The sequence below is a fragment of the Trachurus japonicus genome, chromosome 10, assembly GCF_045865225.1.
Source record: "Trachurus japonicus isolate A0001 chromosome 10, Traja_1.0".
Lineage (NCBI taxonomy): Eukaryota > Metazoa > Chordata > Actinopteri > Carangiformes > Carangidae > Trachurus > Trachurus japonicus.
Genome location: NC_140916.1, coordinates 17,742,908 through 17,765,359, shown reverse-complemented (window position 1 = coordinate 17,765,359; position 22,452 = coordinate 17,742,908). Strand labels below are relative to the sequence as shown.

At 40.0% G+C, this 22,452-nt stretch overlaps 1 protein-coding gene across 4 annotated transcripts in view; it reads right to left on the bottom strand.

Annotated features, from left to right (window-relative positions):
• pcdh11 (protocadherin 11) overlaps nt 1-22,452 on the bottom strand; it is a 128,141-nt gene that overhangs the window by 29,333 nt on the left and 76,356 nt on the right. For all 4 annotated transcript variants that reach the window (XM_085789692.1, XM_085789695.1, XM_085789694.1 and 1 more), the window contains one exon: nt 17,406-17,604. In XM_085789692.1, the coding sequence (XP_085645818.1) occupies nt 17,406-17,604 (199 nt within the window). The remainder of the gene's footprint in view (nt 1-17,405; nt 17,605-22,452) is intronic.

The window sequence follows — 22,452 nt, the reverse complement described above, 5'->3', positions numbered from 1 at the left end:
TTTTTTTTTGGGGGGGGGGCTGCAAATGAACCAGAACTTGCTTGGATGAGGGTGAGCTGTAAGTTTTTGCAAATCATATGAAGGGAAGTAAATTGGTCAAATAACTAAATTGGTATGTTTTTTTTTTTTTTCTACCCTGGCTTCTATAACACTCATTCTGGATGCTCCCAAGGAAGCTGCTTAAAAATGATAATCCAGGAGTGGAAGGGAGAATCTCCACAGACCTGCCTCAAGCCTCCTTTCAAACCTATTAAGAAATATTATGCAGCCTTCCAAAGAAACCTAAACTCCAGCCTTAAACTCTGCTGCCTGCATGCTCTCCCCTGGCCTTATCCGTTTTGGCTGAGCAAGTATCAAAATGAAAATCTCCGAGCACCTATCAAATAACTAATTGATGAACAAAAAAAAAAAAATCTCCTCGGTAGATTTGAATTACATATGATACAAAATGAAACATTACACTTTTAACATCCTTTTTCTATTTTAAATTTAATGCAACTCAAAATTCCTTGTTAGTAAGCAAATACTAATAACACTGACACAACAAAAAAGTAACCAAAGGCCCTTTTTAGAACGTTCAAGCCTTGGCTCCACAGTCAGAAATGTCTACAGATTTTAGCTTTCTCACACTACCAGACCAAACCTAGAAACAGTGCCACACAAAAGAGAGAGCTGTGTCTGGCTCCGAGCTATGAATGTGAGTATGCCTCAGGCTAATTGTGGGACTCGGCTTCATTACATGCAGCAAACACTTCATACAGGGTCAGACAGAGTTGTAGAGCGAGCTCTGCTTCATTCTATCAGGAAGTTTAATTCAAACCTTAACATCCCTCTTGAGTGATGAAAGTGCCTAAGTTAGCATTTATATAATGTACAATATAATTAAATTTAAGGAGTCTAATGTTTATCTTATTCTGTAATCATGGGAAATGAAAGATGATACGTAACACTGAAAGCCGCCTCTCATTGCTATCCAACACCTGGTGTTCGCTGTTTATATAATAAGCTTTCTTTTTCGCAACAGTATCTTGTCAGGAATTCTTTATACATGTTAAATTATGTACAGATTAAATCAGAAATGAATAGATGTTGTATTATAACATCCCTGCCCATCAGGTGGCCTTGTTTACCCAGCATGCTTCACATCTGATGGGGTGAAGGAAGACAGGAAGACCCTGAAAGTTCAATCCTTGGGTATCTAATCTTCTCTGAGACCTTGGGGCTTGTTATGCAGATTCAAAAATGTGAATGAATGACTTGCAATTGAAATATATTTGATTTGGTTTGAGTTACACTCTATGGGCAGAAGTGGCGTGAGTTCCCCAAACGAGTAAAAAAAGTCAATGCCGCGTGCAGCTCTGTGTTGTCTGTGTGATATTTTGTGGGATTAGTGGACCAGTGTGGATCGCTGCTTTAGTTTTAAACTCAGTGTTTTGTCAATAGCCATCATGGCTGAAATCCTTATAGTACATGCAGCGTTCAATGACTCCTTTAAAAACGGTCTCTCTTGTGGCATACATGTCAATTTGTCTGGTGATTTATTTGTTGGCTAACTGAGCTGGTATCACCTAACTCACTCAGGTAGACAATGTGTGCGTGTGTGTGCATGTGTTGATGTGAGTCACAGAGAAAGAGACAGACAGACTATGCTTGCGATGCAATCATACTTGGCCTGCATCCACTCACACTGTAATGGGAAAAGCAGCGTGCAAGCATAACTCTCATGAGAAAACAGGGAAAGATGAGAAAATAAGTGGGTCAAGCACCAGGCATGAGGGGCAGGACTGGCGAAGAGGACCCCACTGAAATCAATGCGCTTCTCAAGGCTTGCTTTGGTGGGATATCGAACACCAGAAAAGTGTGCTGCGGTGGTAAATGACGGGCTAAAAGCTGGAGGTGCCCTATTTGAGTTTGATTATATCATTCTCTAGGCATTCACCGTCATCAGATATTGTGAGATAAGTATCATAATAGTTGTGTACTTTTTGCTGTTACAGTAAACGCTAGCCAAATTGTTGGGCCATTATAACGCTTGTCTCCCAAGACAGTAGCAATGATACATCACTGGTGTTCTGGTATTATAGAAGCTAATTGTTCTGTCAGTCCCTGAGCAAATTCAAGCCAGCCTTCACAACAATTACCAAAGACAGTAAACCAACAACACTCACTAAAAAAAGCCATGTAATGTAAACTTAGTTGACCACAATTTATTGTCACTCTGATGTACTATTCTGATTGAACAAGTGAAAATCATTTGACAGAGAGCTTTCATCTTTCAGAGAATATAATTGGTTTTAACTGGTTGAATATGCAACTGTGCTTGTCATACGATGGTGCACAGCCACCACCCATCCAACCAGGAAAAGGTTGCATCATAGCAGAAACATCGATTATCATCAACAGCGGCATTATCACTTTCAAACAATAAAATACAGCCAATCCAGGAAATTAAGCTGCTCATTTGTCCACACGAAATGAAGTGTGCATCCGAGAAGAAGACAATGCAAATTTGTTTACCAGGCAATCAAAAGATCTCCTTATCAAGCACTGATTTGTCTGATTGATACAGTAATATTCTTGTCGCTCGCACCCATTTAATTTCATCTCTGAGGCCGTATGTCCTCTGAAGTGGGTAGAAAAGGACGAGCGTGTTGCCAAAGCTGGGGAGTTATGTGGGCCTATACTGTAATTTAGACCAAACAGCAGTCTCACTTTATTGGACTTTTGACACAGTTAACACTCAATCACACAATGCAATTTTTTTCTATGGAAGTACAGTGTATGTAGAATCAGCAACATGTGTGTGAGTCCCAGTGCTTTTTCCTTGCACTGCTTTAAATAAGAATGTGTCTGAGTCACATCAGGTCTCCAGATGTATGCAGATGAGGAGGAAGAGCGTCGGACTCGGCAGGGCCACCACTCAAGCTTTCACACCTCTGGCAGAATCTCCACACTACTCTACAGTTCAGTTCCATATACAGTATATCACTGATGTTTTTTTTTTTGGTCCAGGAGACAATATTCACCAGATGGAGTAAGTGAATTCAAAGAGTTCAGAGTTTTAAATTGTCCCCAAAGGAGCTAAATTAAAACTAAATGTGTTTTAAAACAAAATGAATACACACTTAAATTAATTATAATGTGTAGACTGTAATGCTCTTTATTTTCTAAATTACACTCAGGGTCTGTTGGTTGGTTTAAATTTGCCAACACTACATCTCAGCCATAAATGTTTATGTAACCTGGCTGCTGAGGTTCTTAGTGACACGCTGAAACCTTTCTGGGCTTTTGGCTCAATTACCAACTGTGCTGCTGTGGGAAATTGCAAAGTGCACTGTCACAAAACCTCCTTCAGATAGACAGCTCTTTTCTATAAAGGGGATCAACATATGGAATCCCTTACACTTATAAGACAAAATTGGCCATAATTGGGACCACTTTAAATACAAAATGGACCACTTTCTGAGGGGCAATGAGCCATGATGGAATCATGGCTGACCCCAACTCTTTCTCTGTCTGTTGTCTCCCTCTGTCTTTCTCTCTTTCTCAACCCCCACTGCTGGTTCTTTATACATTTTAAAAAGCTCATTAACATTGCAATGCGTCTTATTATATACAGTTTATATTGTACATATGATTGCAAATATATTATGTGCTTATAAATAAAATATTTTGGCAGCGAGCCCATGTGGAATCAGATTGCTTCAGAGCGCAAGCTCATAGAGTTAAATCATTTTTAAATTGTGGCTTATTCAAAATTTTCTACCACCAGGCACAACATGTAGTCATCAACACTATAGCATTTTTTTTTTACACTTGAGCTTCCACAAAATGGAAGCAAATGATAAAATATCAGAAATAAGTCCTCAAGGGGAAATCCAACATTTCAATGTCACGTGGTCTTTATATAGTGTATCAATATGATTTTAGTACGCACATTAACGTGATATGAATCGCAGTTGGTTCTAGGGCGGGGGGGTGGGGGGGTCCAATTTACAAATTGTGTCCTCGTTTGTTAGTGGCACGACACCTCAATTACCCAGTGAGCAGGTTTTATTTATTCATGCAGACAAAGTCACGTATTCATGAGGATTAACCCAAAACTCGCTCATAGACTGGCAGGCACAGATTGCATATTTTACCATAAGAGGAATAGCTGACGCGTTTACCCTCAGAAGATTGAGAGAAAGCAAGATGAGCGCAGGAGGAATGGCTGACTGAGCTTTTGGGTCACTGCATGGTCAGTTTCACTAACTTTACTCGGATTTGTGTTTTCAAGAATATATAAGAGGGTATTATGAATAAAATGTGTGCAGTGGAGAGTGTTCTTCTTTGGGAGAAGTGAAACACCATATGGCGCTATAACAGAAATGCTGTGCAACGCTTTGTGTTTGTAACATTACTTTGTTTACCCCATGGAATATGAGTTTTGTAGCTGAAACCGCAGGAACTATTTGACAGGAAACATTGCCTGAACATATCCAAATACAACACCCGCATTCAAAAACAAGCTCAGAAACAAAACAGACAATATATGTATCAATTCCCGTAACTAAAAAAGTCAGACAGAATGCCAACAAAATACATTCCCCTCAGATCAAATATATACCCTCGCCGGAAAATATGAAATCATCCTAATAGCCAAACTTCTCTTCAGAAATTGTTAGGGAAATCCTCTGTCCCCTGTCATATTACCCACATTTATCAGGATGCAGCATAGCCATTACGTCTGGGGGTTTATCAAATTATCTGCTTGCAGAATGGCCGAAAAGGGACACATTACAACCAGTCGACTTTGTCTGAGATGCTGCAAAGCAATATTCCGGGATGCTGCAGCAACCAAAAGCAAATTATGGTGAACATAACACAGAGTTCAGTGGAGCGTTAACAGAATGGATGGCCCTATCCTGATTTTCTATCTGTTGGGACAGATGTCCCTAAGTCCCTGTGACTCGTGAGGTGGACGGCCCTGTAAGCGATGGCAGATGCTCCAAAGGTAAGACAGATGGAATTTGCCTGCGTTCTGTGAAAGTGTGCACATTTTTCACTTTGGAAAAATGAATATTAATCATTTACAACACAACAATGGTAATTGTAGTGCCAAGCGAGAAATTATAAAACAAGAACAAAAAACTTAAGATCCCCCATGAGAGATGATTTTTGAGGACAAAGCAGGTTTACCGTACACAACTGTTAATATTACAGTTTATTATAATATCATTAGATTTTCAAGGCATTATAAAGGGAGCACAACAACCACAGTTAAACATTTCTTACTCTATTTGACCTTGAAATTAAAACATGTTTTTCTACACGGAGACATTTGGAGACTGTGATTTGTACCTATGTGATTTTTCTAGTCTTGAACCGTGGAGACACGGCACAGTAAAATGTTGCTCTGTGCAAACAGTGAATGAAATGATATAACTTAAGAGAAAGCATCCATTCACCGCCTTGTGTGATTGTCTGTCTGTCTGCATTCGTCTGCAGTGTCGGTGCTGGACGTGCGGGTGTATAAGTAGGTCTTTATTAAAGTAAATGAGTGCTTGCTTGAGAGGCCCGCAGGCGGGCGTCCGCTTCACATGTGAATATGAATTCATGTACGCCTGTTATATTCAAATGCTGGCAGCTGCAGAGAAGTCGTCCAAACCCAGTATTTCATAAACACCATGCCTTCTAATACACTGTGATATTGAGCTCTCATTGTTGGGTAATTGCCACTGATGGAGAAAAAAAGAACAATATTTCATTCAACACAATCTGTGGTAAACTGAAATCAATGAGGCTGAATAGTGTGATTAAAATTTGATCGGATCACTGACGACCAACAATGACAACAAATACGGAACAGAGCTCCTTTTTTTTCGAGCAGACAAAGCCACACAGTGGTTTAAATGTTGTTTAGTGTGGCCAGGATAATGGCAGCCAATTGATCCTTTTGGAATTTATTCAGAAACCCAGACTTTTCTTTTTTCACTGCTTTGCATTAATTTCAAAAAGAGGCACTGACATTATACGAGGCCAGGTTATTGGGAAACACTGGGAGACTTCTCTCTCTGTTTGGAATTTTCTTGCATTGGGCTGCAGTGTTTACGTTTGATCTCTTGCTACAGGAGAACCACACTAAAGAAGGATCAGCAAGTGGAGGCTTTCAAAGACCCTCAGGTTGTCAGTGGTTTTATGCTTGAGGTGTCTGTTCGTAACAGTGGTTGTACAACGTGGGAGGTTTGTTCAGCTCTGATGCAGATCAAGCTGTATGTATGTGCTTGTGTATGCGTGTTTTCTTTTGTATGCCTAGTGTGTGGCGTTTGTGTATGCACTGTGTATCTGTGAAAATAATGGTGATTAATCAAGTAACCAAATACCACAAACCAAATAGGATGGTCTTTTTCTTTTTTTCTTTTTTAATAGGACAACAGCAAATATAGAAAAATGGGTCAGGTTTAGCTTACGGTGTGATGTTGGACTTTAAATAAGAACATTCCTTGCAACTATTTCTGTTCTTTTCTCTATAAATTCATTCAAATAAACATTAAAGACAATTAGTCTCTTTTAACAGATCACAAATACTGCACGTTTGATGCCAGAGTTCTGTTTTTGCAACATCCCGTATAATCTTAACTCCATTTTCTGTCACTTTAAGACTAAAATTGTCCCAAAAGGACATTTTTCTGGCATTTTTTTTTACTGTCTGGCTCATACTTATTGCTACTTTTCTTCATCTGGAGAAAGTATTGTTTGTGCTTTTGCTCTCCATTATATGTTTATACAGGCATAATGAAAATAAAAGGCCTAACAAAGCTTCAAGGAGAGAAATATTTGAAAAGAGAGCTTTCAGTAATCAAATTTATTGAGTCTCTTCGGGGGATGATTTCAGCCATGCATTCAACATGCGGGGTTAAGGTGCCAGAGATGGTTTTCTATAATGTGTTATATGGACCTGTATTCCTTCAATCATTCTTTATACCACATGAAATAGAAGCCAGCATGAGACCCCATGTCACCTCTGTCCACACCACCATGTGTTGCATTAAGGCTGTATTATAGCACGGACCAGTGATTCCCAGATGCGACAGCAGGGCTGATCATCAATTATTATACCTCAGTGGATCAAAATGAGCATATCTGCTCATTCCAACATCCCCAGTGCTGGCCTGTGGCGGCTGAGCGACGGGCTTAGTGCACCTCCACCACCCCCCGCTCCCCGTCCACCATCCCCTCTGCACCTGTAAGCTCCGCGACACCAGCCGGAGCCCTCGCAGAGGCAGTGGGACATGCCTCGAGACAACATCTGCCTCCCCTTGGTGACCTGCCGAGTTAAGCCAACTGCAGAATCAAGGGCATGCTCGCAGAGGTCCCTGATTTTATCATAACAAAGACTTTGCTGCCGCTGCTGCCTGTAACTGGCTTCGGGAGACGTTCCAGTCTATTTTCTGCGAACACTGTGAACTCACTCCGTAGAGCAGACTCTATCTTTCTTTCACTCTGTATTCCTTTCCCTCTCTTGCCATTCCATCTTATAAATGAATGGTAAATGATACTTTCAAAGTCTAATCTATGTGTAAATTTGTAAAACAAAACAAAACAAAACATTTTAAGGTAAAACACACATAATGTTATGTTATTTTATTCAATTACAGAAAAAAAAAGTTTTTCAATTTTAACTTGTATTGAAAATATTTCATTTTCATTAGCATATCCAATTCCTATCACATAGTCACAATCAGTTCTGTGAAGATTTAGCGGTGGAGATTTAGCGTGCTGAATTAGTGAGTGTGAGGAGGCCTCTGTATGACAGATGTTTGATACTTGAAATCCAGCGGGACCCCTGGCTGAATGGAATCAGGACAAATCAATGCAATCATGCAGGTGTCTGGGGGAAATGGGGACAAAGGGACACAGTCTGTCTGCCTGCTTGCCCAGAGCTCCTGGCAAAGCCTCAGCTCCAGGTCTGCTTCTGCATGCATGGAGTGGCAGACAGATGAGTGACCTCACGAGCGCTGCATTGCCTTGAGGTCCCCACAGATGCCTCACAAAGCACCCGGGCAGCAGTGCCTTTGCGAACTTGACCGTGGTGAATGTGATGAATGCCTTGGCTCACTTGCTGGGGAGGGTTCACAACAACCAGGTTTATGTGTTCAGTGTCAAGCCCCTCAAAAGCCCCCTGTCACTTTCTGTTAAGCCAAACATGTCCTGTAGGGCCCACCTGAAAATCTACTTCCTCAGCATGTCCTATCTGAAAACCCCATCCTGTTTCTTCCCCCTCTCTTCCTGCGCTCATTCAGCACAACTCCTTCTTCCCTTCCTAGCCACACTCTCACTCCATTTGTCAGCGTTACCAGCCCGTGAGTGGTTTCTGAAGTGATCCATTTGTCCACGAATACCAATTTATCAGCCAGTCAGTGCATACATTGATTAGGTGGGGAGAAGGTCCCATACTGTACAGTGGGGGAGTAATCCCGTTCATGCGTGTGCATTCAACACCTGGATTAAATCACAGCAGTGACTCCAGATGCAGATTAAAAACATACTGTAACCTGCATGCTTTATTATATTTCAACCAATTGAATTAACTGCCGGTAACGTCCCCGGAATTCGAGAGTGTGTGTATGTGTATGTGTGTGTGTGTGTGTGTGTGTGTGTGTGTGTGTGTGTGTGTGCGTGTGGGGGTGTGTGTCAACAGTTATGCATGGGATTTATTACAATTTTATGCCCGTGCTTGTGAAATTAATGATTTCACAGGAAAATATTGCATTTCTTGTGAATGACACATTTTAGTTGATATATGCTAATACGTGGAATACAGACAGATGGCATCATGGTTGTAGCCGTCTGTCATCATATCATTGATGTCATCGCGGCAAAACCGCAGCTATCACTGTAAATTGAATCCTATCAAAACTGCAGTTTATCTCATAGCGATTTGTTATTGAAAAAATAAGCCAGAGAAAGGCAGCAATATAATTTTACATTGGTCACAGCATGTCGTTCCCCAAGCTAATTTCCTCTGGTTTTTGTTCCTCTTTCTCATCTGTCAGCACACACTTGTGTGATTCATTTTGCCCTGATATCAATAAATGTTCCTTTTTTTTTAATTTAGGACAACGGAGCATTAAGATGGCCTTTTTTCAAATGTTTCCAGCCTGCCATGCCGTTCTGCAGCATATCAGACCAACTCAGGTCAATAGCATTAAAGGCTGAGAGAGTTGGTGAAAATACAACCCCTGTGATGCTGTGGTCTGTTCAGCCTTCAGGAGACATATTGATGCACAGTTATTTTGGTCAATAAGTCCTTCTGAGCAGAGGCCATCCTTATCCTTGAGACCGACTGCACGTGAAAAATGAGAAAGGGATGAGACCATGCATTTTAATCTGTCTACAGAGCTATATCTTAACAGAAGGGGGTGGTGGGGGAGAGCGCATGGTGAGGGAGAAAAAAGGAGAAAGAGAGAGCTGCACTTCCTCTAACCCCGTCTCAGCTTCGCTAATGCAGTTGTTAACAATAAACCATGCCATTGGTTATGCTGAAACTCAACACCTCCGAGCCAGAGCATAATGGCTTTATTGAAACATGAAGCAGACTGACCTCTGACCTTGTGATAAGAATTCACAAACACAAACATACAAACATACAATCTCAAATGAGGAGATTTTGTAGTCATACATTTTAATATGCATTGATATTTTTTTCCCCTTTGTTTGAAAGCCAAAGAAAGTCCATCCACATCTCCGGGATATTAACATAATGCAAGATAAAGCCAAGAAGCTGGATATGAGATGGGGCATATTCATAATGCAGCGCTTTGGGTTTAAGCTAAGAACTGTTAAGTGGCAGGTTGTGTTTGCAGTGTGTGTTAATGTATGTCTCGTGCAAGCAGGGTGGGGATGGTGGGAGGGACAGGTGCGGCGAAATTGCAGCCAGAAATGTTCACGCCAACACGAGCTCTCAAACTAAAAATGAAAAGGAGTGGGATTTTTGTAAAAAGCTATCTATAACAAATGGCCTTGAATAAAACATCAGCCCATCTATATTTTATAGCTTCCCATGTTTTCCTCCTGCTTCTGAGGGGAAGGTTTCAGCTCTTTCAGGCAGGTGTAACCTCGGCTCATCGCACTGAAAGGACAGCGAGATTCTTGATAAAAATTGGAAGGGTTTTGTTGTGTCCAGATCTGTGGCCAGATTTCTTCAAACTTTCAAAGCTGAAGTAAGTTTATTATCTGAAGGGCTCTGACTTCGAGGTTTCAGGCAGTGTTTACTGGATGCTTGATATCAACATGCACTGCTACATAGCCCTTTGGCCCGAGTGCCAGAGACACCATTGGCATCCAATAAATAGCTCGCCCATTTTTGATTTTGTGTGTCTTGTTGTTTTTAATGATTCATGTTCGGTGTTACTGAGATCATATCAGCAAGATGGAATCAAGCACCAAAGCAGCACCTCTCTCAAACTCGGAACATTTCACAGGTTTAATATGCAGCCTGAGCCATATTCCAGTTTAGGAATCACAGAGTCAGTGAAATGGAACAAAGTGAATTGCTGGCTCGGGCCTTTGAGCCTCTATCCTTGTTTGAAGTCTCTCTCTACCCCTGCCGAGTTCAGAATACATTGTCCAGAGACACGATCAAACTTGGCAGCTATTGATCCCTTCCCAAACCAGACACAAGACTTACTGAACATGTTAACAACTTTCGAATGAGTATTTTAATTGTACAGGTCTTTGAAAAACCAACTGAAGTCACAGTGCTGCTGAGTGAATGTGAAGCAGCAACTTTTGGACAGTCAAACATGCAGCCAACTTTTCTGTTTTTCTCCTTAAGATAGCACAACTCTTCGTGCATTCAAATCACATCTCTTAGGGCACATTAGAGCATTAAGAGACGCTGGAATAAAAAATATAGAATTATGCATTTATAATCCTCTAAAACAGTAGAATAAAATGACTGAGTACAGCATGTACAAGTTAATTCATAAAAAAGGCTAATTTGTAGATTTCTGGTCAAAGTTAAAACGGCTTAGAGCCAATCCTCTCTTGCAACAAAACTAAGCCAAAAAATAAATATGTGTAACTCATAACGTGCCGTAGACTTATGGAGCTGCTGGTTTTATGTATTCAGTCTAAACACTGCCTGTCTGTCGCAGTTAGTTTGTAAGTCAGCCCTCAACACTGGGACAATTTGTTCAGCTTCCATCATGTGTGATATTTTCTTCTGGTTCTGGCAGTGAAGCACTTCAACTAGTATGAAAACTATAAATGCCATGCGCTGATTGTCTTGAAATCTTTTAATATCTTTCCCGTCTTGTCCTGCTAAGATCTGGATGATTGCACCAGAAAGCTCCTGTCTCAACTTCAGTGAAGACTTTGGCAGGGCAACAAAGAAGGGGCCTAATACTCTGGAAAAGGAGGTTTCTAACATGACACTTTTCAGTCGTTTGAAGGAGGGTGGAGAGAGATTTCTGTGAGCTGAGTTGACTCCTCCAGATCAATAGCTCGTCTCTCTCTCTGAGACAACTGGTGTGGCATTTGAACCAGATAAAACAAAGGTTCCCCTCCACCTCACCTCTGAGTGCTGAGCACTCCCACCAAATCCCAACCGGTTGAGAAGGATACAGATGAGTCCATCTAAATCCCCTTCTGACTCAGCTCTAGACCCCCGGCGGTCAGAAAAAAAGGAGAGAGGAAAAAAAAAAAAAAACTAAAATCATCTTAAAAGGAAAGGTCCAATCTATGTAGGTTAATACTCACTGTTGCTTCATTTAGCTCTGTTGCAGGCCCACTGGGGCAGCTGTAAAAAGTTCTAGGAGCCAGAAGGCACAAAGGCTTTTATTTATTTATATGAGGGAGAATATATAGCGGGAAGCAAACTGGTGCAAATGATGTGAAAAAAAAGTGGTTTGAAGAAGTTATCTTGTAGATTGTGGGATAACTGCAAGAAAAGGAACAGGCTGCATTACCATTTTATGTGTGGAATGAATTAAACATACACACCGTGGACAGAATATCTCTGATAACATGACAATATGTAAGGTCGTGTTGTGAAATTAATGAGACATGCTTGCCCCTGTCTTTCAATAACTACCAGCGATGTACCCTTAAGCAAGGCACTTCATTCTTAATCACCTTTGTGAACCTACTCATTTACCAGCAGTCCACGGTGAGACGGGCTGCCAGAAGTAAAAGGTTGCACTGGCAGCTATTAAAGTGTGTAAATGTGGAGAAGGCCATTGCTATCAAAGGGAATGCCTGCACAGCCAACTTTACATGAATAAAAGTTGGGGAAAAAAAAGAAGAATCATGCCCAACAGTCTTACAGCAGTTCATCATCTTTCTAACCTGTGGTCAGCCAATTATCTGGATCTTACTACAATGTTGGACTTTTTAACTCTCTGAACAAGGGTCTTCTTCTCTCTTGCATGTCAGCTTAGTCTTTCCCCCTGGTCGCTGATGACATTGTAACACTAATTACAGCTAATTGTTCTATGCTGAATGGATTTAGTCACATTGCAAATGATACGCCATTGGTCAGTGTCACAATGTTTCCACAGAAAAATTCAATGGGGAATGGAAATTTGCACAAATGAATGTAATTAAGAAGCACATTCATTACTTCTAATTGCATATGAGAACCCTCAAAGTGAAACTGAGATTGGACTCATATGAATAATTAATGTGGCTAACTGTACTGAACACTATGGCGTTGTTGCCGTCATCATGTGGTCAAGTCTTGGTATGAATGACAAATGTAGTTGCATAGTTTTGTACTGAAGTCGTAGACCTCCAATCACAACCATCTCACTGTGTTTTTTTTTTTTTACGCTTCCTCGTGAAATCCCTTTATTCATGGGCAGATTGTGTCTAGACAGTTGAATTCCAATCTTAGTGCGAGCTTGCCATTGGCAGCCAGACATACTGTGTAGAGTCGGAGGTTTCAGAAGTATTAAAAATTCAAGTGGTACCAACGTGTTTGGCACACTAGATCAAGTCAAGTGGCCTTTTCCAAAGACACAGAAAAGGGCAGTTGTAAATCAGTCAACTGGAAACTCAGTCTGAGAGTTATTATGAAAATTTTTAGACCTACAGAAATCAAAGAGTTGAAAACCTAACCCCCACAAAGTCAGAACTCTGCAAGCCTTTAATCAGATTATTTGTCTCCTGCAATGGGGAATTATATACTCTATAAATATATATATATGTATAAATGTATGGTATAAAAGCTTTAAAATCCCACAAAGTGAAAAATAATTTAAATATCAAACATTATCACTGATTGAAATCTGTTATTTGACAAAGCAATTCTCTTTTGTAAAAAAAAAAAAAAAAGTCACCAGCTTTTTAATACACTGTGCCGCATATTAAAACTATAATCTTATTATACTTGCAGTGTTTAAAAGGGATTGGCTTATTTTAATAGCAGATTTAGATCTTAGACAGACAAGGTGTAAGCTGGTCATTTGAAAGCCATATGCCACAGATTAAGATACGGCACTACAGTATACAGCGTTTTCATGTTTCTTTCCAGAGACTAATGCACTGCTTCAAAACTGCCGTTGCTGAGCTGCTTGTAAATGGGCAAAAGCACAAGCTCCTAAATCCCTCATCTCCAACAACAGGAAAAAGAAATAAGAATATTATAAATCGTCCAGAGAACAAATTTGTGTATTGTTTGAAAAATGTGAAGGATTTAGACGCAGGGATTTGCTTCTACTTGCTGCACTTTGTCTGAGGGTTTAGCACTGGTCGCTGTTCGTGACATGAGTCCCATCATTCAGCTAAAACCTTTCAGGGCATCATTAAGCCAACATCAACTTAACAGCGAGGGCAGTCCAAAATTAATAAATTCATGAAAAAAAAAAAAACAGTGGATTGAATTATTCAACGTCAACAAAGCTGGATGCAGTAACATCACTCAGAAGAAGGCCAATGGTCATTCTAATCAAAAACAACCACAGCATCAACAACAACAACAACATCCACAGGACACAATGTCTGAGCCAGGATGGGTCAAGAAAGACATTTTCATCAACTGGATGCTTCTGGTATCAACCATAAAAAAACTGTCTGCTCTCAGTGACTCTCTGAAACTTCAGTCACTGTGGATGCCACAGCACTGAGAATATGAGAGACTGAAACAGCAGCGTGCATCCTTCTTATTCAAGGGAAGAGATGCATCGCATATCATTATGCATTCCTGTTTTTGATGTTTTGATGAAGTGTTGCAATTTGGCCGAAAGGGACAGGTACGATTCATCATGCCTAATTGTTCTGGATGTGTAGTTCTGTACAAGCCAGCAGTCAGATGTATGGGGGGTTGGCCCTAAAAAACACACATGCTAATGATATTAATTTGACGCTTTTATCTATTTGTCGAGACAGAGGAGGAAATATCAAAACCTTTGGAACAATGTGTAACAAAAGAGGCGACAGCAGAAGACTGATGGTGGGGTGGTGAAGTAAGCCTGGAGGGGGAAGCAAGAGCCCATAAAATGAACAGCCGCCTAACTCATAAATAATAGAAACATAAAATGTCATATGAACTTTATTTCAAGAGTGGGTGGTCTAATAAAGATGCAGGTTTAAAGAGGAGTTGAGAAATTCATTGTCATAAGAAGGCCACATGGCTTGCCTTTGGCACAGACAATTATTCAGTGGAAGTTGACATTCAGGTCCAAGCTGAAGCACCTTTAAGAAACAATACAGCTTCTGACTGCTGAAATCCTCTCTCTCTTTCTATCTCTCTTTTTTTTAACCGTTGCTTGAATCTTTCCGTCCCTCAGCTCTATTTCTCCTTCTTCACTTGGAGACATTCCATCTCCTCTCCCCTCTTTCCCCTTGTTCTTTTTGCTTTACAAATTGAGACGACATGATAAGAGATTGCCACCGCCATGCCAGCCTGGTGCTCATTGATAAAACCATATCTAATCCATCTTAGGCCCCCCTCTGTCACCAACGCACTCATCTCTGAGACAGTCGCCATGTACAGGATCCATCCATCTCTTTTTCAACTGAGTAGCACAGAGTCAGAGTTTATCTGACTTAACTTCTGGAAGGAGAAAATGGAGCCAGATGAGTCAGACCACTTTCACTCTGTCTTCAAATGATGTGCGAGTGTGTGTGAGCTTCTGTACGTGCAAGCGCATGTGTTAAATCAGTGGCATCTGAGCAAATGAAAAGAATTTAGTGACTTAGGTGAGACTGTCTGCACTTTTAAAGATGTATTTATTAAAATGAAACAAATATATAATATGAATTTCCTGCCTGGAACGCTCAAAAATATAAACACCTGAATGCGGCACAGCCCTACATACATTTCATAATGACTTATATTTGAGCACATAAAATTTATGAACGCACTTCGGTGTTTACATTACAGCTGAACATGATCAGCTCCTGGCTGCTTTAACCTGCTTTTGCATTAACATCAGTTCAAATGAAAGTGACTTAAATACCATTTGGTGTGATAAGGTCACAGAGTATTAGTATGGTCTTTTGGTCAAATACCCAGTGACTTCCATAATATCTAACTACTCCAATATTAGCCCCTCACTTATTCCCTTATCACTCACTCTGCTGTGATTTTTAATGCAGCAATTTATATAAGTACACATGCATTTACTACATTAGCATGGTCCTCTAAAACTAATGCACTTCAACAAATATTACCCCAGAGGGAAAGTGGGTAAGTGCAGTATTTGAGAAAGTTTATGAAGTATAAGATGTTTAAGTCACTGAATATTAATGAGATGGTGAGCAATTTCCTCTGTGTATGAATGAATCACATACAGTATGTGAATCACGGCTGTCACCATGGAGAGTACATTAAAAAAGAACTAGAGCAGGGGCGCTAGAGGTTTGATCATCAGACGGGTGTGTTTGTGTGTGTATTCAGATAGCGACCTGCATGTATAGTCTGTGTGAGAGGATAGAGAGGTGAGCTGTCTGGAAAAAAGCCTATATTGTAAAAACTGATTTTAAAAAACTGATTTTCTGTTGCAGGTTGCAACATCCTCTCATCAAATATATATAAATATATATAAGAAAAAAAAAATCACAAATGGGACGGACCTTCACATGCAAATGAACAGGGCCAGGATGTCCGCCATCTTGTCTAATGTCTTACAAATGTATTCACAATCACACTCACACTGACACCCCGGCCCCGGACCTGTCAGCGCAGCTGCTGGGGAGGCAGATGCATCAAGGACTGTTGTCTCACTTACAGCTATGACACAATGGCTATATTGCACGTAGGTGTATGCAAAGCAATCTATTTCTGCCTGTCCTGTTTTTTTTTCTTTCTCTCTTCTTTCTGCTGGATAGAAGAAAAACAGGTATGTTTTTTGACAGGTAACTCCATGCAGTGGCTCAAGTATTCCTGGCGATGACACACACACGGGCCACATAAGTAGCGAAGGTCTGCTCCAACCTGAGCCTGGGGCCCCTCCGTAATGCACGAGGCAGGGAAACCTCCACATAATACAATCTGATTCATCAGGGCTGGAATATCTAGCTGGAAGTGAGAGTCCTTGTCCGTGTTAAGGTGGTGCAAAATCACTTCAGCAGCATCATTGGCATGCTGGCTTTGGATCTGTGGTGGAAAAAAAACCAAAACAGATTCCTCTGTTGTTTGTCTTAAACACCCCCCCCCCCCTCCACCTCAACCATTTATTTGAGCAATGATTTTTTTTTTAAAAATCTGTTGTATATGTATGAGGAAGCAGTTGTGCATCCTTGCGTTCAATGGAGCTTTTTATGGAGAACATCATTGGGCAGTAAGCCATGCAGTGACAGCTGTCTAGTGAATCATTTGAATAAATTCAGTAACAGAGTTCCAACTTTAGAGGTAGTATTCCCTTTACACTGTACAGCTTAGCCCTGGACAACATTTTCTAAATTCTGACTTACAAAATTAATTTTCAATACTACAAGTTACACCCTTAATTTTTTTCCACACTCCCATAACAACTGACTCACTATTTTGATACCATCCAATTTATTTGCATATGCGATATGGCTGAGATATCCTCTGGTTTTGTCTGAGAAGGGAAAAACTAAATAATACAGCACATGGATCAACACTTTGTTTCCTTCTCCGCAGCACAACCTTTGTTTTTCTGCTACAAAATTATCATTTTGACAAAAACGTTGTGTATGTGTAACCAGTGTATTACTAGTTATATGACAGACAACACTTGCTTGTTAAGCATCTGCAAGGCTTGTGTCGTTACTATGAAAATCACAGCTGTAATCTCAGTAAATAATTTTACTGTCTAAAAACACAGATGGCCTCCTGTAAATTGCATTTGTAGACACTCAGCGTCAAAATTCAGAAGAGGAAAAAAAAAACTATAAAAATGAGACACAACAGATTTGCCTTCTGCTTGAAAATACATGCAAAGCACACTCACTGGATTCAGGGTCTGAGTTGCCGTCTCCCTCGGTGCGGCTGTTAGGTGATGTTTGCTCATAGTACTCCTCCTGGGGGAAGCTGAGGGGAAGAGGCTGGGTGGTGCTGGCCGTGCTGCTAGGTTCTGGATCTCCCAGTCCGCTATCACTGCAACTCTCCTGGGAACCGTCTGGAAGATGGAATGTCACACGGCGCTGGGTCTGAAAGCACATGGACAAGGAAGGATTGTTTGATTAGAAACTCTTCTATGCTGTTTAAAGTGTCTTGAAAAGTGAGAACAAATAAATAAATAAATGATCATAAACAAGCCACTGCAAGTAATGTGGTGTCATTGTGCACAGGTAGAATAAACTACAGTAAGTCTGAGCTGCAGTCCTGTTGTATTGTCTGTTATGCTCGCAGCACTGAAAGAAAATCAAAAGAAATGGTTCTTTTTTTCTGGAAACAGTGTCTAGTTTCACTGAATAATCCATAGAACAGAATGAGAATCTCTCTATATTTCTTTTTTCTTAAGAGTAGAAAAATATTTCCAATGAAAACTGTTTACAGTCAGGTATGTCCACAGGAACAAGGACATCCCTTCTGAACAGTCACATTGTTGTTGATTTAAAAAAAAAAAAAAAAGTAATAGTTCAATGCTTCTGAAACACACCACAATTGAAATTCCTTTCACCATTGTATTGAGGTGACAAAATAAATGTCAGAGAGCCTCTCTGCCACAGCCCAGAACTATGTGTGGCTGTGGCTTTAACAGAATAAGAAAAAAAAAAGAAAAATATATAAATACAGATACTGTAATGTTTAATTATTTTGAAGAACTGAGGTTGCATAGCCCGAGAGAGTCATTAAATGGATGTGACTGTCAATTCAAAGTTTCACAGTGACCCCTCTGAAAAACAGACTTAACACTTAAATAATGTCCTTAAAAACTTTGTCATTCCACGTGTGCAGGCACCTTGGTATAAAAGAACGTATCCTTTCTGTTATTCTGCTCCTAGAGAGAGTCTTGGCACACCACCACTGACAAACAAAGATTATTAATTTCATCATAAGTGTTGACAACAACACTTGTTTATGAGTGAATGAGTAGTGTAGGAGCTGCATTTACAAGGGAAATCCTTGCTTAATTGTATCAAGTGTTGCTTCATGCCCAGCGCTGCATCCATCATCTTTACCTACTTTTAATAGGAACATATGCCAAAACTGCATCTTGTCACCAAGGGGACTAATTGAAACTGTGACCCCATAACCCAAAAATGATTTCTGGTCTGTGTAGTGTAGTGAATTACTATTCAGATAATAAACTGACTATACAATTTATAATTGAGACTTTCTGTCCTTGTAATAGATGGGATGTGTATTAACAGGTTGAACTATGTCCTAGTTTTCCCTCTCACCCATTTCAGACACAAAAGAGGTGGAGTTGTGTGTGGAGGCTGAGACTTTGATTTGTAAAGTCTTAGGGATCACAGGCATGTGGGCATTTTCTTCTGAGAGGTGCAGGCCTCTTTGATTTCTCCTGAGGTTTACAGAAGTTCAAGATGCGACCTTTCTTTGGAGCTATAAAGAAAACACATCCCATGTGCGATTGTGTCTGCTAACATGTTAGCAAAACCACACAGTTACAATCAGTCCTGTTGTGAATCCCACAGGGTAACCTGCGGACACTGCTTTTTTCATTTTTACTTTGTTTTATATATATATACTTTTTCCTTGGAAAGAAAGAGAAATGAGGAATGAGAAGATCTGACTTGGCTTTGAGGCAAAAATGGTAAAAACTGAGCATTGTCGCAGTGATATACTACATGATTCCCTGTGTAACATCATACTGCATCACACTGTATAGCGGCATAAAACACATAAAATATAATTACGCCCTCAGCTTCGGTTATTGCGGTGAATTTTATTCGTCCCATTATTCAAACTGATGAGAGGATTTTTCCTTTTTTTCAGCCTAAGCACAAATGACTGTCTTGATTTTCTTCATCGCTATAGCAACAAAAGCAATATGCAAGTCCGGAATTAAAAACATCATTAACACATGCTCCTTCAAGCTCAGGAGGAGGTGATGTCTCTGTGCAAACATATTTTTTCTTAGCTACTATAGTGCGTAGATAAAGCAATTATTGTTCTTTGATAAGATAAATAATGCCAGGAAAATTGAGGAGAAAGGGAGAGTGAAATAAAGTCTGGCACTAATGAAGGACAAACTGCCAAAAAACAAGTGCACAAAAAGCCTCATTTGAAAACTATCAGAGAGGGTTGACTAACCTAAATCCACACAATTAGCACCCTGAAAGCACAACTGAGTGGTTTTCAATGCTGTGATGTTGAAACAGCTAGCTAAATATTCTATTTACTTGATTCATCTAGATCCCGAGGCCACAAATCAGTTTGTGGCGTGTGTGTGTGTGCGCGCGTGTGCGCTCGTAAGCAAAAGATGGATGAGAGATACGCATAAAAAGGGAGGCAAAAGGGCAGCTGAAGAAACAAACTAAAAAACACACACAACCTTCACCTCTTGTGTCATTTAGCTAAGAAACTGCAGCTCTTTGTTGCTGTCTTTTCCTACCAACACAATAAAAAATAACAGTTCACAAGCACTGCACCAATTTCTGAAGTACATAAATAAATAAATATACATGATGCAGGATTAAAATTAATCTCGCCTTGACTACACGTGGCATGAGTTTCTGCTGCCAAATGATGAGGTGTATTTCTAAAGTCTTGCACAGAAAAGAACGCTTTCCCCCACTCTTTTTTTCTAAGACAGAGAGGAGACGAATACCTTGTTGGCAAAATCATATAGTTCTGTGTGCCATGTTTGCCCACGCTTTCAAGTAGACTAAATATCTACTTGTTCTCAAACAGTGTTGGCAGCTGTTTCTCAAATTACTGGAGGATGTGCACGAAAAGCAAAGTCCAGGTTCCAGCAAAAAGAAAGAGCCCACTTACGGAAGGTTGGCAGCACTACAAAAAGCATGCTTCCTCTCCACATGATTCTAATTATTGGAAACTTGCTCCAACAATGGCATCCAGAATCTATTAGAACAAACAGCTGTCCGTGACAATTAGGACATAATCATGCTGCATGAGGGAGTGTCTTACTTTTTAGGAAGCCCATTCAAGTTGGTGCCAGATGTTAGGAAAGGCCTAATGTGATTTCATGATAATGCTCAATGCTAAGTTGTTTAGTTACAATATTAATTACAATTAAATATCATTAACGGCTCTTGAATAAATAAAAGTTTTGCCCCCAGTGATAATGACTAACGTGAATGAAACATTAATGTCGAAAGACAAAGGTGACAAACAAAAACAAACATTCACAGAGGATTCAAGGTGAGTGTTTTGCTAAGCATTATCACTTATTTAAAGAAGCTGCCAGAAATCCATAAAGCAAAGACAAGCTGCGGTAAGAGATATCAAGACCAAACAAAGCCCGTTCAGCCAGATAAAACACTGCCTTGAGAAGTATGTACACAGAGATAAAATGAACAGGAGCAATGCATGCCAAGTTCTGCCATATTACAAGCCAGCCAATCCCAAACCCTCCCTCTGGTAACGACCCAGACAATAGGCAGATGGGGCTGGATTCACGGGTTAAAGGATTAGAACTCCGTTATATTTAGATATTGAGGAGGGGAGGCCAAGTGGCTGCCACCTTGTCCTTTGCTAGACCTCAGCTCTTTGGGTTTTATTATTCTACATAGCCCCCCCCCCCAGTCTACCACCCTCAAGAAATAGCAAAGAAGTCAGTGCTGCGTGGAGAAGGACTTGGCTGACAACCTCACCACTTTGAGTGATAAACAGAGACCACTTAGGAGTGAATCAGGGGAGATTGGCTCTGCCATTTCAGATAAGGATCAGCTCGCGGGCACACCTAGACCTGCATAAATCTGTTCAGTGGAGATGCTGATTTGTCATGTCGCACATGTCTTATGTGAAGAAGAAAAAAACAAGAAAACAAACCAAAAGAAAGAGGAAAAATAAGACCCCAGTTGTCCCTATCCCCACTCTACCGGTGTCAAGACTATGCAACATCCACAAAACTCTTGTTTTTGTACATGCTGTCCCACATATGTGAGGTGAATATGCCACTGTATGTGAGATGATGAGTTAGTGTGAACATGCAAGAGGGAGGTGATTCTAGCAAGAAGGTTGAGACACGGCTGGGTGATTTTTGACTGATCAAATGATGAGTGTATCTGTTTTTGAGTCATCAGTTATGATAATCATCTCTGTGCAACATGAATGACAGTAGAAGACTCTCAGGCTAGTCTCGTTTTTCAAAGTTCATATTAATATGTTAACAATTGAATGGTTTAGATATTAATGGTATTAAAGTATGCAACAATTTACAGTAGATGATAAATCTGCATCAAACTATAACAAAATATCGGTTCTGTTCTCCCACATCTAAGATTAGTTATCCTGCACAAGAACTCTGACAGTCCCAAGGACCAAAGACTGCTGACCTGTCTGTATGGCTACATACACAAATATAGACATATTCAGACAAGACAAGACAAAATTTGATTTTTTGTTAATGGATTTGATCTATTTTGAATATATTCAGTTAAATATGCAACAATAAAGATAACTCAACATTAAATATGTTTTCATTTCACTCTCAGCAAAACTTTGCAGTATAAGAACCTTTTCTAAGGCATAAAAAAGATGTTAAAGGATGAGAAAGAGCTTTTTGTGTGTTCATGTAGACAGTTTGAGAAGACACTTAAGTTGGAAAACTGAAGATAACAAATCCCTGGCGTCTTTAAACAATTCCACATGATTTGTCAGTTGTATTCATGCAGCAATAAGAAAAGTAAAAGTAAGGAAAAACAGCATTATTTAGGTCATGATTAATTATTGTTGTTGGAATACATGTATATTTATGATTATAATGCATATTTCTTGTGTATTCATGTGCTATATTAATATGCATATTTCTAGCAATAAAGATTATAGTGGGATCATGCAGATTTATAGTTGCCATGACTTGTGTGAAATATACTGTAGCAACAGGCCAGACTCCTGATCAGTAT